This window comes from Bison bison, unplaced genomic scaffold (assembly GCF_000754665.1).
Source record: "Bison bison bison isolate TAMUID 2011002044 unplaced genomic scaffold, Bison_UMD1.0 scf7180017864213, whole genome shotgun sequence".
NCBI classification, from domain to species: domain Eukaryota; kingdom Metazoa; phylum Chordata; class Mammalia; order Artiodactyla; family Bovidae; genus Bison; species Bison bison.
This window is the reverse complement of record NW_011494785.1, coordinates 6,972,713-6,986,590: the sequence shown is the minus strand read 5'-3', so window position 1 is coordinate 6,986,590 and position 13,878 is coordinate 6,972,713. Positions and strand designations below refer to the sequence as shown.

The window sequence follows — 13,878 nt, the reverse complement described above, 5'->3', positions numbered from 1 at the left end:
ATGATACAGTATAATCACTTCTCACCTCTCTCCCAACTACCCAGCCCCGGCCCCAGCACTAACCGAACCACTGTCGAGGCCTCCTAAGTGCTCTTCTTGCCTCCATGCTCACCCACTGCATTCATTTCTCCACACATCAGTTAAAGGGATCTTTAGAAAAAAATTCATCAGATCATGTTGTAACCTAGCTCAAAACCTTCCCAGTGGCTTCAGTCACACTTGGAAAATCCTAACTCCTTTCAGTGGCCTGGAGACCCCACTGCTTCTTCAGCTTCATCATATGTTCTCTTTTGAGCCACGTGGGCCTGTTTTCCATCCCTAAGCCACACTGAGCTCCTGTCTGTCTTGGGGTTCTCTTGCATTTGATGTCCCCTTTGCCTGGAACACTGCGCAGATCTTCCTTCCATTGTTCAGAGTCTGCCAGGATCGCTCCTCCTCGAGGCAGTCCTTCCTGACCACCCCATGGAAAAGATTTCTCTCCTCCCCAGGCTCCCATACCACCACCCACATGCCTTGCTCTGCTTGACTCTTACCTGAAGCCCTTATTATTCCATAGTATCATGCACTCTCTTACTTATTGATTAGTTTGTTTTCCTCTCAGCTATAATACAAGCCCTCTAGGGCTGGAATGTGTCGTCTTATTGGCTGATATGCCAGTGTCTAGATCAGTATATATAGTAGTCACCCAGTATATATTTGCTGAGTGAGTTGCTAACATTTTAGGAACTAGGCTTCTAGTCTCTCATCTATCTTTTTTTGTTTGATTTATTTCATATAATTATATTCATTTCATACAATATACATAATATTATCTACCTAATTTTGTATCTTGATTTTTAAAATTACTATTGCATCTGAAACAATATTTTAGTACCAACTCTTAGTAAACATTTTAATAGTGGCATACTATGCCTTTGGGTAGAGATATCAACATCTCCTTGAACATTTAGATTATTCCAGTCTTCTGCTGTAGTAATTATCACTGCAGTAAACATCGTAGTGCGTAAGTCTTTTTTGCTTGTGGGTAATCTTCCTTAGGATAGCATCCTAAAATGAGTTCCTAGATAAAAGATATGAGTCCTTTTACATTTCTTAATATATACTGTAAAAATGGCAGTTTACTTTATTGTACTCCTCTCTCTTTCCTACTCAGTCTTACCCTGCCTGCAAAAGCCCTCCGCTGACTCCAAACCTCTTCAACATTTATGGGAAGAGCCCTCTGATTGTGTACTTCCTCCTGAACTACTCCACCCTGCAGCAGCATGGCCAAGATGTGTTGATGGTCCGGAGAGAAAGAACCAAGACCATCTCATATCCTTTCCACCGTGGGTTAGACACACATCACTCCAGATCCCTGCTTCCCCTTCCCAGAAGCAAGGGTGAAGAGAGACACATCCAACCCTTAGCACAGCACCTGACACACAGTAGGGACCGATCAAGGGTGACCATTGATACATGCCTATGGGTCAGAATCTTGCTCATTTTAATTCAAAACCTGCCTCATGCTGTGTGGGACCCTGGGCAAGTCAGATTTCCCTGTGTGCAAAATCTTTTCCTATCTACCATAAAGAATGGGCTACTTAGCGACTCTAACATACTTTGCAATTTACTAATGCCTCCCAGATGCTCACTGACCCCACAGTATATATTGATCAGGAATTTTGGTGTGTAAGTGTGTGTTTCTTCTAGCATCCTCCTCACACACACACCTCCCTCCTCAAGACCCATTAGCAAATTCCTGGCCCCATTGACATTTATCCTAAAGATATGGTCAAAACCCAGATCTTAAGAAAACGGGTGTGATATGTGTTGGCGTCTGAGTCTTAGCAGTTTCCATAGAGGGTCAGAACATAGGATCAAATAGACCCGGATTCAGGAACCAACTCAACTGCTTACCAGCTGAGTGATCTTAGACAAGTTCCAGCTTCTCTCTGAGCCTCATTTTTTCACCTATAAAATGGGGATAACAGTACCTGCCTCATAGGGTTGTAATGTAGAGAACAGGTACAGCGCCTGGCAGGTAACAAGCGATTGAACGAATGTTACCTGTCAGCATAGTACTTTGTTATTTATAAAATGCTTTCCCTTATATCACCTCATTGCGCTGTAAGGACAGTGTAGTGTAGTAGAAGGAGCCTGGGTTGGGGATACCCAGCCCTGGATTTGAGTCCCAGTTCAGTAGCCCACTGGCTTCAAGATCTCATGTGCACACCTTCAACTCTAAGCTCAGTATCTTTATCAACTCATTCCTAAAATGAGGATAGTCACACCAAATCAATAGTGTTGTGACCAGGATTAAATGGCATAGAGCTGGTACTAAAAAAAGTAGTAACCATCATTATTATCATTAACAGTACCTGCTGCTGCTGCTGCTAAGTCGCTTCAGTCGTGTCCGACTCCGTGTGACCCCATAGACGGCAGCCCACCAGGCTCCGCCGTCCCTGGGATTCACCAGGCAAGAACACTGGAGTGGGTTGCCATTTCCTTCTCCAATGCATGAAAGTGAAAAGTGAAAGTGAAGTCGCTCAGTCGTGTCCGACTCTTAGCGACCCCATGGACTGCAGCCCACCAGGCTCCTCCATTCATGGGGTTTTCCAGGCAGGAGTACTGGAGTGGGGTGCCATTGCCTTCTCTGAGGTAGGTATTATTATCCCTATTTTATAGATATGGCAATGGAGGCACAGAGGGTGACATACATTGTCTGATGTCCCACAGCTCATGATGAGTGAAACTGAGATTCTGACCAGTTCAGAAAGGGTGGAAGGGAGGGGAAGGTAGAGAGAAATTTTCAACATATTAATACAAACATGAGATAGGGAATCAGAATTGACCCTGAAAGGAAAGGAAAGTTGGAATCCCTTTCTATTCACCACTTTGATAATAGAGTAAGAATTTTAGATGATAGTCTAAAATAAGCACTTCTAGGCCTTCCAGGAGCTTCCTACGTGATGCAGTGGTAAAAAATAAATCTGCCTGCTTATGCATGAGATGCAAGAGATGTGGGTTCAATCCCTGGATCAGGAAGATCCCCTGGAGAAGGAAATGGCAACCTGCTCCAGTATTCTTGCCTGGGAAATCCCATGGACAGAGGAGCCTGGCGGGTTACAGTCCATGGGGTTGCAAAGGATCAGACACAGCTTACCGACTGAGCATAGCACACAGCCCTTCCATCAGCAGGAGGGGAGAAGGACTTTATTAAAGATGGGAGAGTGGCCGAGCCATGGAGAGGTTAGGCTTTTTCTTTCCCAAGCAGGCCACGATCAAGGCCATGGAGGGTTTCCTGCTCAGGTTTCTAGAAGCAGGTCAGTTTTCCCACTTGGGCATCTCCCCTCCCTGCTCCCCATGCCCTGGACATATCCCACCAACAAAGCTGAGTCAATACCAACTGATGGTGTGGGGTTTTCCTTGACATGAAAGCCACTGAGTCCACCCTGACCTACGCTGAGGTCATCAACCTGACACTGAGCAACATGAAGAAGCGGAGGGAAAACTTCCACCAGCTGAACTGGCTACACTGGAGTGAGTGGAATTATTTTGACGAGTACCTGAAGGAGCTGCAGGACAACTTCCTCAGGTATTTAAGGGGCCTTCAAGGGAAATCGGCGTGGTTTCAGCATTTGTCTATTGCAGCATGTCACACTAATTTGTAACTGGGGTCCAGCCCTGTAACCCGTGCGTTCAGAATGTAAATTCCACAGTAACAGAGACCAGGTCTTTTTTTTTACAAGTTATTTTTTTTCTGACTACAAAAACATTTGTGCACAATGAAAACAAAGAACCTGGGAAAACACCTATAGGTACACACTCACATTGCCAGTATTTTCCTATAAATCCATCCAGTCTTTTTTCCTGGGCACATATGTCTGTATCTCCAGGGGTGCAATTGGTGAATCTGGAATAGGAAATTCTATAGCACAAATAAACTGGTTTCTTCAGCACATAAAAAGCAAGGAAAATAGAAGAGGAGGGAGGAGGAGCTGTTGTTGTTTAGAAGACACTGGAGAGATATATTAATCAAAACATTGTTTGGATCCTGACTTAAATCAACCAGTTGAGATCATTATCTCAATTATGAGATAACTGGGGAAATTTGAACATTGACCTGGTTTTAAGTGATATTAAGAAATTTCTTTTATTAGAGTGTTCTTTCTTAAAGATATTATAATAATTTTGTAGTTATTTTTTAAAGAGTTGTGTCCTAAAGAGATATATCATGAAGTATTTATGGCTGAAATGACACAGTGTCTAGGATTTGCCTTAAATTAAACCATTTGGCATGGGGACAGGGAAGCAAAGGAGACAATAGATGAATCAAGACTGACTTCATATTGATAACTTTTGAACCAAGATAATGGGTAAATGATGTTAATTATACAACTTTCTTTATATATGTTTAGATTTTTGAACAGTCTTTTTTTTTTTTTTACAAAACACAAATTGCAATGTTTATTAGATTCAACAGATAAAAATTACATTTCCATTAATATAATAAAACAAATAACAAAGGTTAAAAAAAGTACTATAAAACTATATATAGTTCATTGAAAGTGTGCCTATAGGCAATCAATATATAGAATCACTATCACACTCATGATTTTTCTCCTTGTGAATTATAACAAAATTTAAAATTATGAGTGAAATAGCAATTCCCCACATTTAATACATAAATGGACACTTTAAGTGAACATTATATATATCAATGTTATTTGTGTGTTGTCGTTGTTCAGTCACCCAATCATGTCTGACTCTTTGTGACCCCATGGAACATGCCAGGCGAAGTTTGCCCAAGTTCATGTACATTGCATCAGTGATTCCATCCAGCCATCTCATCCTCTGATGCCTTTTTCTCCTTCTGTATAAGTATTTGTATACTTTTATATATATATATATATGCTGCTGCAGCTGCTAAGTCGCTTCAATCGTGTCCAACTCTGTGTGACCCCATAGACAGCAGCCCACCAGGCTCCGCTGTTCCTGGGATTCTCCAGGCAAGAATACTGGAGTGGGTTGCCATTTCCTTCTCCATGAACAGTCTTTATTGTTATTCCATAACAGTAATGGAAGATGACAAATGCCCACGTGGAATATTAGTTGTAGGTGAGTTAGGACTCTTCAGGGATGTCAGTTACCACTTGTTCCCCTAATGTGCCTCCCTTGTGGCTCAGTCAGTAAAGAATCTGCCTGCAATGTGGGAGACCTGGGTTTGATCCCTGGGTTGGGAAGATCCCCTGGAGGGAGGGCATGGCAACCCACTCTAGTATTCTCGCCTGGAGAATTCCCAAGGACAGAGGAGCCTGGCGGGCTGCAGTCCACGGGGTTGCAGAGTTGTACATGACGGAGTGACTAAGCACAGCATCTGTAATGTAGCATATCCGTTTGGAGCACTGGCATTGAAGGTGGACAGAAGCTGCAGGTACAGCTCTGTCTCACCCTTTCTATGAATTAGGTCCATCATTTAGCCCATGTGAGTCTTGGATATCCCATCTGTAAAACAAGGACACTACTAACAGAGTAGTTGTGTGGGTTAAAGGAGATGTCTAGGTTGGTACCTGGCTCACAGGAAGTGCTCAGCAAATGACGGCTCTTAGAGGTAACACATGTGACCTCATTCCCTGAAAACTGCAGGATCCAAAGCAGCACCAGGTCTTGGAGTTGGAGAGTTTGCTACTGGGGAGGCCTAGAGCAGTGTTCCTTAGAAAAGGCAGTCCAGGAGCTATCTTGCAGGGATCCCTGCTCTAGGTGGAGGAAGAACCTAGTTAGCACGTGCAGTTGGGGCTGCAATGAAAGAGCAGGATCAATTGCTGCTGCAGAACTTAGTTTCCTTGTGAGTCAGAGCCATGATCCTTAAACTTGTATGGGGGCCAAGCACCTGCAATTCAAAACACCCTTTGCAGAATTTTATGAAATGTTTCGACATATGACCCTGTCATACAAACTAAAGATGCTCTTACTAGTGGAAAATAGGCACCTAAGACAGGTATTGGAGAAGAAAATGGCAACCCACTCCAGTATTCTTGCTTGGGAAGTCCCATGGACAGAGGAGTCTGACACACTACAGTCTGTGGGATCAAAAAATTGTTGGACATGACTTAGCAACTCAACAACAAGACATGTATAGGCTTCAAAATCCCAAGAAATGACAATATAGGAAATACTGCTCAGTTGTTCAGTCATGTCTGACTCTGTGACCCCATGGACTGTAGCTCACCAGGCTTCTCTGTCCATGGACTCTTCCAGGCAAGAATAGTGGAGTGGGTTGCCATTTCCTTTCTCTGGTAGAAAATACTATCAAGGATTTATGTCCAAGTTTTCCTGTTAGAAAATGTCATCACAACAAAGACAAGTGCGGTTTGCTGCTTCTTTGTCTCTCCACTGCAAGCAGAAGCTGGCTTCAGAAGGTTAGGAAAAGAGGATGCCAAAAGTGAGAATGTTGTGTCAACATGATTTTTTTATCTTGACTTGGGGAAAGACGTTGGAATAATCACCGGTTCAGGCCAAGGTCAACAGTTGTTTCTTACTACCAGTCTTTTTACATCTATTCCATAGCAGCAGAGAAGTATATGATACATCTTAATTCATTTGAATATATTTTTATTGCTATTTTGACTACCTTGAATGTCCATAACTTGTTTCTTCATTGAATAGAGGTCTATTCACCTTTCAAAGGTCAGCTGGTGTACTTCCCAATTCCACTGAGAACCTTCTCCTATCATAACAGCAGCAGCAGAAACTGACATTTACTGAGCACTTCCTGTATATTACTACCAGGCCCTGTGCTAATCGCTGGACCTATGGTAACTCAATTTATCCTCAACATTATACTCGGTTCTATTATTACCATGTTGAGATGAGTACACTAGCGAGGAGAGGTTAAGTAACTTGCTCAAGGACACACAGCAAACGGCAGAACCCCAAACTGAATTCCGCTTGCCTCAAGTTCATGCTTCAGCTTTCTCTCAGATGGTTGGTTTTCCTCACCTGTCTTCCTAATTTGAGTACATTCCGCTGAGTAAGGGACAATGTCTTATTTCTCTGTACCCCACAGGGCTGTACGACTCCCAGCACAGAGCAGGAGCTTGGTGACTGAGTTGCTGTTGTGTGGCCAACATTCTGCTTCAGTCAGTTGCTCTTGACAGATGTAATGAATGAATTTGTAAATATCTGACACTTTTTCATGTGAAGATAGAGTAAAGAGTAAAAAGATAATGCTGACTCTTTAGTCTTTTTCCATGTGTCTTTGTGATTTCCCCACAGGGAGGTGAAGAATATTGATCAAAGAGCGAAAGACAAAAAAAAGGCAAACCACATGTTCATCCAGGCTTCAACCTTCCTTGAGGACATTCCTGAAAAGAAATCTAGAAGAAGATATCAGAGGGAGACTGAGTTTATTTTGAGGTTTGTTTGAACAAAGACCATAGGCAAAGTAGAAATGTGAACATTGTAGGAATTCTTAATACATGGAAAGAAAAAAATATATATATAATATTTTTATATTATAAAAGTCCACTCACTTTTATATGTTAATCACTCAATTCTCACTTTATTTTTATTATTATTAGGGGTAACTGTAAGGGCTACCAATGACCTTGTACTTCCTCTATGCCAAATACTTGTACTTTATGAACTGTTTGAGTCAGAGCTCTTAGGTTGCAAGTGCCACAAAACCAACTCAAACCCGCTTGAGTGGAAGGAAAATCTCATGGTTTTTGTAACTGGAAAGGCCACAGACAGACTGGCTGTAGGTACGATAGACCTGAGGGCTCAAAGATTTTTTTCAGATTCTTTCCTTTTCTTTGTTTCTTAAAAATTTTTTTTAATTTATTTACGTAGGCTTTACTGGGTCTTTGTTGCTGCACGTGGGCTTTCTCTAGCTGCAGTGAGCAGGGGCTACTCTTCATTGCAGTGCAAGGGCTTCTCACTGTGGTGGCTTCTTTTGTTGCAGAGCGTGGGCTCTAGGGCACATGGGATTCATTAGTTGCGGTGCTTGCAGGCTCTAGAGAGCAGGGGTGGGGCGGCTCAGTACTTGTGATAGTCGTGTAGAGAGCAGGGGTGGGAGCGGCTCAGTACTTGTGATAGTCGTGGCTCTTGGCTCTTGGGCTTAGTTGCCCTGAGGCATGTGAGATCTTCCTGGACCAGAGATCCAACAGGTGTCACGTATATTGGCAGGCAGATTCTTGTCCACTGGATCACCAGGGGAGTTGTCTCCCTTTCTTTTATGACCCTCTGTTCCTGTGTGCTGGCTTGCTTTTTAAGCTACCTCTGCCCTTGAAACAAAAGACCCTGATGCTGGGAAAGATTGAGGGCAGGAGGAGAAGGGGATGACAGAGGATGAGATGGTTGGATGGCATCACCGACTCAATGGACATGGGTTTGGGTAAATACCAGGAGTTGGTGATGGACAGGGAGGCCTGGCGTGCTGCGGTTCATCGGGTCACAAAGAGTGAGACACAACTGAGTGACTGAACTGAGCTGCCCTTGAAAGAAAGAGCGCCAAGAACAGCCCCAAGCCTATGTCTTTACAGTGTATGACCTGAAAGAAAGAGAGACACCCTCTCCCAGCCTCCATAAACTAAGTAAGCCTCATAAAAGTCTCTGATGGTGATGCCAAAAGCTCAGTCTCTGAATACCAGTGCCGAATCGAACCTCAGAGACAGAGTTTTGGATGAAGTAGAAAAGAAGAGACTTATTGTTTTGCCAGGTGAGGTGGGGACACAGTAGGCTCCTGCCCTCGAAACTGTGTGTCCTAACCCGGGAGGATTTGATGAGTTATATAGCAATTTCTCTTGAGTTTTCTTTGACCTATGTGTTGTTTAGAAGCATGTTGTTTAATCTCCAAGTATTTGGGGATTTTCCAGCTCTCTCTCTCTGCTATTGATTTCCAGTTTGATTCCATCTTGGTCTGAGAGCAGGCATAATGTGATTTATCTTTTTTTCAGACTTGTTTAGGTATATTTTTTGGGCCCAGAATTTGGTCTGTCTTGGTGAATGTTACATGTGAGCTTTCAGAGACTGTATAATCTGCTGTTTGGGGGTGATGTAGCCTACAGATGTCAGTTATATCCAGTTGATTATTGGTATTGTTGAGCTCAAGTATGTCCTTACCGATTATCTGCCTGCTGGATCTGTCCATTTCCGATTAGAGGAGTGTTGAAGTCTCTGACTATGATAGTGGAGTCACCTATTTGTCCTTGTTTTCAAGCAGTTTTTCCCTTGTGTAGCTCGATGCTGCTTTGTTAGGAGCATACACATTAAGAATTGTTATGTCTTCTTGGAGAATTGACTGCTTTATCATTATATAATGTCCTTCTTTATCCCTGATAACTTTTTTTGCCTTTGAATCTGCTCTGTCTGAAATTAGTATAGTTACCCTTGCTCTCTTCTGATCAGTATTAGCATGGTGTATTTTTCTCCATTCATTTACTTTTAATCTATAGCCACATTCTCTTTTAAGGAGCATTTCCAGAAGTCCCAAACAACATTTCCACTTCCATCTCATTTTTGCTAGAACGTGAATGTATGGCTACAGCAATTTCTTTATTTTTAATAAATATTGTTTAAAAATATTTAGCATGTTCTTTTATTAAAATAAAAATGATTATGATTTTATAATATTAATGAGGTACAACTTAGCATAACATTTGCCTACTTTGCCAGTGCAATTCAGTGATTTTAGTAAATTCACAGAGATTTGCAACAATTACTGCAATTTAGCTTTAGAACTTTTTCATCACCCTAGAAAGATCCCTCATGCCCATGTGTAGTCAATTTCTTTTAACTTCTCCCTTTTTAATAACCTCCTTGGAAATATCATATAACATTACTGATTTATTTCAAGGGCCAGATATTAGTCACATGGTGATGTTGGCTTCAAAGGAGACTGGGAAATGGGTTGTTTGTTTGTTTTTTAAATCTGGGTACATTACCATCTTAAACAAAAACTGGCTCCATTGCTAAAGTGAAAAGGGAGAGTGGATGATGAGTTGTTAAATAACCATCTCTACCACAGATAGATGTGTTATACTCTCCATTTCGGAGATAAAGAAACCAAAGCATAATGATTTGAGAAATTTAATGAAGGAAAACTTTCAACCTTCTAGTTGAAATTTTGATTCAAACCGGGAAGGAAATTTTCCTTCCTTCCTTCACATTTTAAAAATAATAGTTTAGCTTGAGACCCACCTGTTTGAGCCATGGAATCCTGTAAATTCAATGATGACTCATTAGCATTCTTTCTGATATCCAGATTAGATTCTCAGAAATACAAAAAGCCAACTAATCTAATTCACCAATGTTATTGTTATTCCCTCAGACAAGACTATCTTTCAATAACTTCTTTTTTTAAATTGAAGTATAGTTAATTTACAATGTTGTGTTAATTTCTACTGTACAGAAAAGTGATTCAGTTATACATCAAAATAAATTCTTTTTATATTCTTTCCACTACAGTTTATCTCAGGATATTGACTATAGTCCCCTGTGCTATACAGTAGGACTTTGTCATTTATTCATTTTATGTGTAATAGTTTATATCTGCTAATCCCAAACTCCCATTCTATCCCTCCCCCACCCTTTCAGTTTACAGCTTTTCACCCTTACTTCTTAATCTAGCTAACCCCTCAGTAACCCTTAAAACTCAGCTCAGACATCACCTCCAGGAAGTCTTCCCTGATTTACCCACTCAGGGTATTGTCCTGTGCTTTCCTGATCACATACCACAGAACATAGTATATTCTAGTCACAGATTTGCTTGTCCACAGATTGAGATTTGTCCTTGAGGTCCGGAATACTGCCCTAGATGACCTTTTTTTTCCCTCCAGGGCCTAGCATCCAACAGATCCTCAGTCAATACTTAGAAGATGAATGAGGGAGTCATTGCCATGTGTTCAGCACTCTGCTTCAGTTATTTGCTATTGCCAGTGTTTTGGCTGATTTGTAAACTTTTTCTGTCAATACTTATCAAGATTCTAGTGAAACCTTTGAAGAGATCACACTGAAGTTTTGAGCCAACTTTTGTTAATGTCTTTTTTGTTTCCCCCACAGGAAGGAAAAGGAAGAGAGGGATGGAGAATGGAAACAGAATTTGACTGACTCTTCCTTCTCACCATCAAGCACTGATGAAGTCTCGTCCCTGTAGGAACTTGGAAGCTCCTACAAAATTTCTGACATTCCTGCTAGTAGGAGAACAAAAACAGGAGAAAAAGAAACTTGTGGCCAAAGACTGAGAAATAGAAATAAATATTCCCAGGATCGGGGAAAGATTCCACTACAGTTTTTCCTACGTTGAGTGAATAGCAGGAGTGGGGAGATTTTTCCTTAGGTCACTACATTTACTCATGCATTTACTCTTTTACCCATTATTTTACTTATATAGCTAACAATATTAAGTGGTGGCTCAGACGGTAAAGAATCCACCTGCAATGAGGGAGACCTGGGTTCTATCCCTGGGTCAGGAAGATCCCTTGGAGAAAGGAATGGCGAAGCACTCCAGTATTCTTGCCCAGAGAATTCCATGGACAGAGGAGCCTGGAGGGCTACAGTTCATGGGGTCACAAAGAGACAGCTGAGCAACTAACACTTCCACTTTCTTTACCAGCTTACTGTTTACTCTGTGCCAAGCATAGAGCTAAACACAAGACAAACATGTACGTGCGTGTTCAGTTGCTAAGTCATGTCTTAATTCTTTGTGACCCCGTGAACTGCAGCCCTCCAGGCTCCACTGTCCATAGGATTTTCCAGGCAAGATACTGGAGTAGGTTGCCATTCCCTTCTCCAGGGGATCTTCCCGACCCACTCGGGAGCAGCAGAGGCAAAGACTCAGACGCAGCAAGTAACATGGCAGGAGGTCAAGGAAGTATGTGAGGGGCTCTAGGAGAGATGAGCCTGGAGAAGATTCCTGGACAAACCATGAAGGAATTTTCTAAGCAAAACCACTTTAGTATCTAAGTGGTGGGAATCCATGAACCATATTAAACAGGGAACCACATGGCCATATTTGGACTTTTCAAGTCCTGGTGGCAGATGGTGGGCTACATGATGGAATTATGTATGTACTTCAGGGGATTTGCAAAGTCTTCCACAAACATCTACCTCTACGTGAAACCCTGGCTATCTTTTTGATCAGTATTCTCCGAGCGTTTGGAGAAGGCAATGGCACCCCACTCCAGTACTCTTGTCTGGAAAGTCCTATGGACGGAGGAGCCTGGTAGGCTGTGGTCCATGGGGTCGCTAGGAGTCGGACATGACTGAGCGACTTCACTTTCACTTTTCACTTTCATGCATTGGAGAAGGAAATGGCAATCCATTCCAGTGTTCTTGCCTGGAGAATCCCAGGGACGGGGGAGCCTGGTGGGCTGCTGTCTATGGGGTCTCACAGAGTCAGACACGACTGAAGCAACTTAGCCGCAGCAGCAGCTCCAAGCTTTCTTGATCTTATATCTCTCTTAATAAAACATTTATGAGAACTCAGCTAACAGCTTGTTACAAAAATTGCACTCTTCCAGACCCCCTTGCCTATTCCACAGCAACACTTTCCACTTTCTTAACGGATTGTTTTGTTTTTTGTTTTCCTCCATATGTTTAAATACCCTGGTGCTCTTGATTTTCCAGTGTTAGGCATTATCTATTGAATTCTCACAATGAAAGGTGAGGACTAGACTCACACATGGACACACTTTCCCTCTCCCATCCTGCCAATGTGTTTCTGTTGTGATTTTTGGCTGGTTCCTTAATCAGTATTATTATACCATCAACACCATTACCATGAGCTACAGAATATACTTTGATTGTTTTTATTTCTTGCCAAACTCTTTGCTGTCACTGGAACTAAGTCTCTTTTTCAATCTACTTGTTTTCTTTTTTTCCTTTTTTAGTATACTTATCACAGTCTATCTCCAAATTCTCCCAGTACATTCAGACACTTTACATAACCTATCAGTTTCACCTCCATTTCCCAGCCTTCTGATCTACTTCACTCTAGGTGGTTCATTTCCAGGCTGTTTATATAGTGATGCGAATTCCTTTCTTCATTCTCTTGATCACATTGGTTTTTTAACCTACTTCTCTTTGTGTCTTTATGGTTCACCCACAGAAAGGTGATCAAGAAGTCAAATCCAATGCAGAAAAATGAAATAGTCTTTATCCTCTCACTTTCCATCTCACCTGCATGAATCCTTGTCTCAGAATCAAAAGAACTTTTTGGATGAAGTCTTCACATGCTGTTGGATTTACTCTAAAATAGAAACAAGAAAACAAAAAATAATAAAATAATACATTTACTCATTCCCCTCCATAGGACAAAGAATATTAAAGTCCATTCCTACCTGAGCCAAAGTCAGAATTTAAATTGGCATAAAGTGACCTCATTCATTCATGTATTTGATTACTAATTCTTTCATTCACTTGTTTATTAATAATAACACTATGGAGTATATATAGGTATGTATTATATGTATCATATAATAGTAATCATGCTGCTGCTACTGCTGCTAAGTTGCTTCAGTTGTGTCCGACTCTGTGCGACCCCATAGACAGCAGCCCACCAGGCTCTCCCGTCCCTCAGATTCTCCAGGCAAGAACACTGGAGTGGGTTGCCATTTCCTTCTCCAGTGCATGAAAGTGAAAAATGAAAGTGAAGTCGCTCAGTCGTATCTGACTCTTAGCGACTCCATGGACTTCAGCCTACCAGGCTCCTCCATCCATGGGACTTTCCAGGCAAAAGTACTGGAGTGGGGTGCCATTGCCTTCTCCAAATAGTAATCATAGGAGACATCATTTCTTAAGTACTTACTAAGTGCTGAGTACTCTAAGTCCTTTTCAGACATTATCTCAGATTTAACCCCTTTCCCCTCTTCGCCCCTAGGTGGGTGTTGATACCTCCAT

The 13,878-nt window shown here is 41.8% G+C and overlaps 1 protein-coding gene across 1 annotated transcript in view; it reads left to right on the top strand.

The window, feature by feature from the left end:
* FAM227A (family with sequence similarity 227, member A) overlaps positions 1–11,088 on the top strand; it is a 44,064-nt gene extending 32,976 nt beyond the window's left edge. Inside the window, exons 13-16 of the mRNA XM_010845226.1 lie at positions 1,154–1,311; positions 3,422–3,574; positions 7,255–7,358; positions 11,039–11,088. Coding sequence (XP_010843528.1) covers positions 1,154–1,311; positions 3,422–3,574; positions 7,255–7,358; positions 11,039–11,088 — 465 coding nt within the window. The remainder of the gene's footprint in view (positions 1–1,153; positions 1,312–3,421; positions 3,575–7,254; positions 7,359–11,038) is intronic.
* The last annotated feature ends 2,790 nt before the right edge of the window (positions 11,089–13,878 follow it).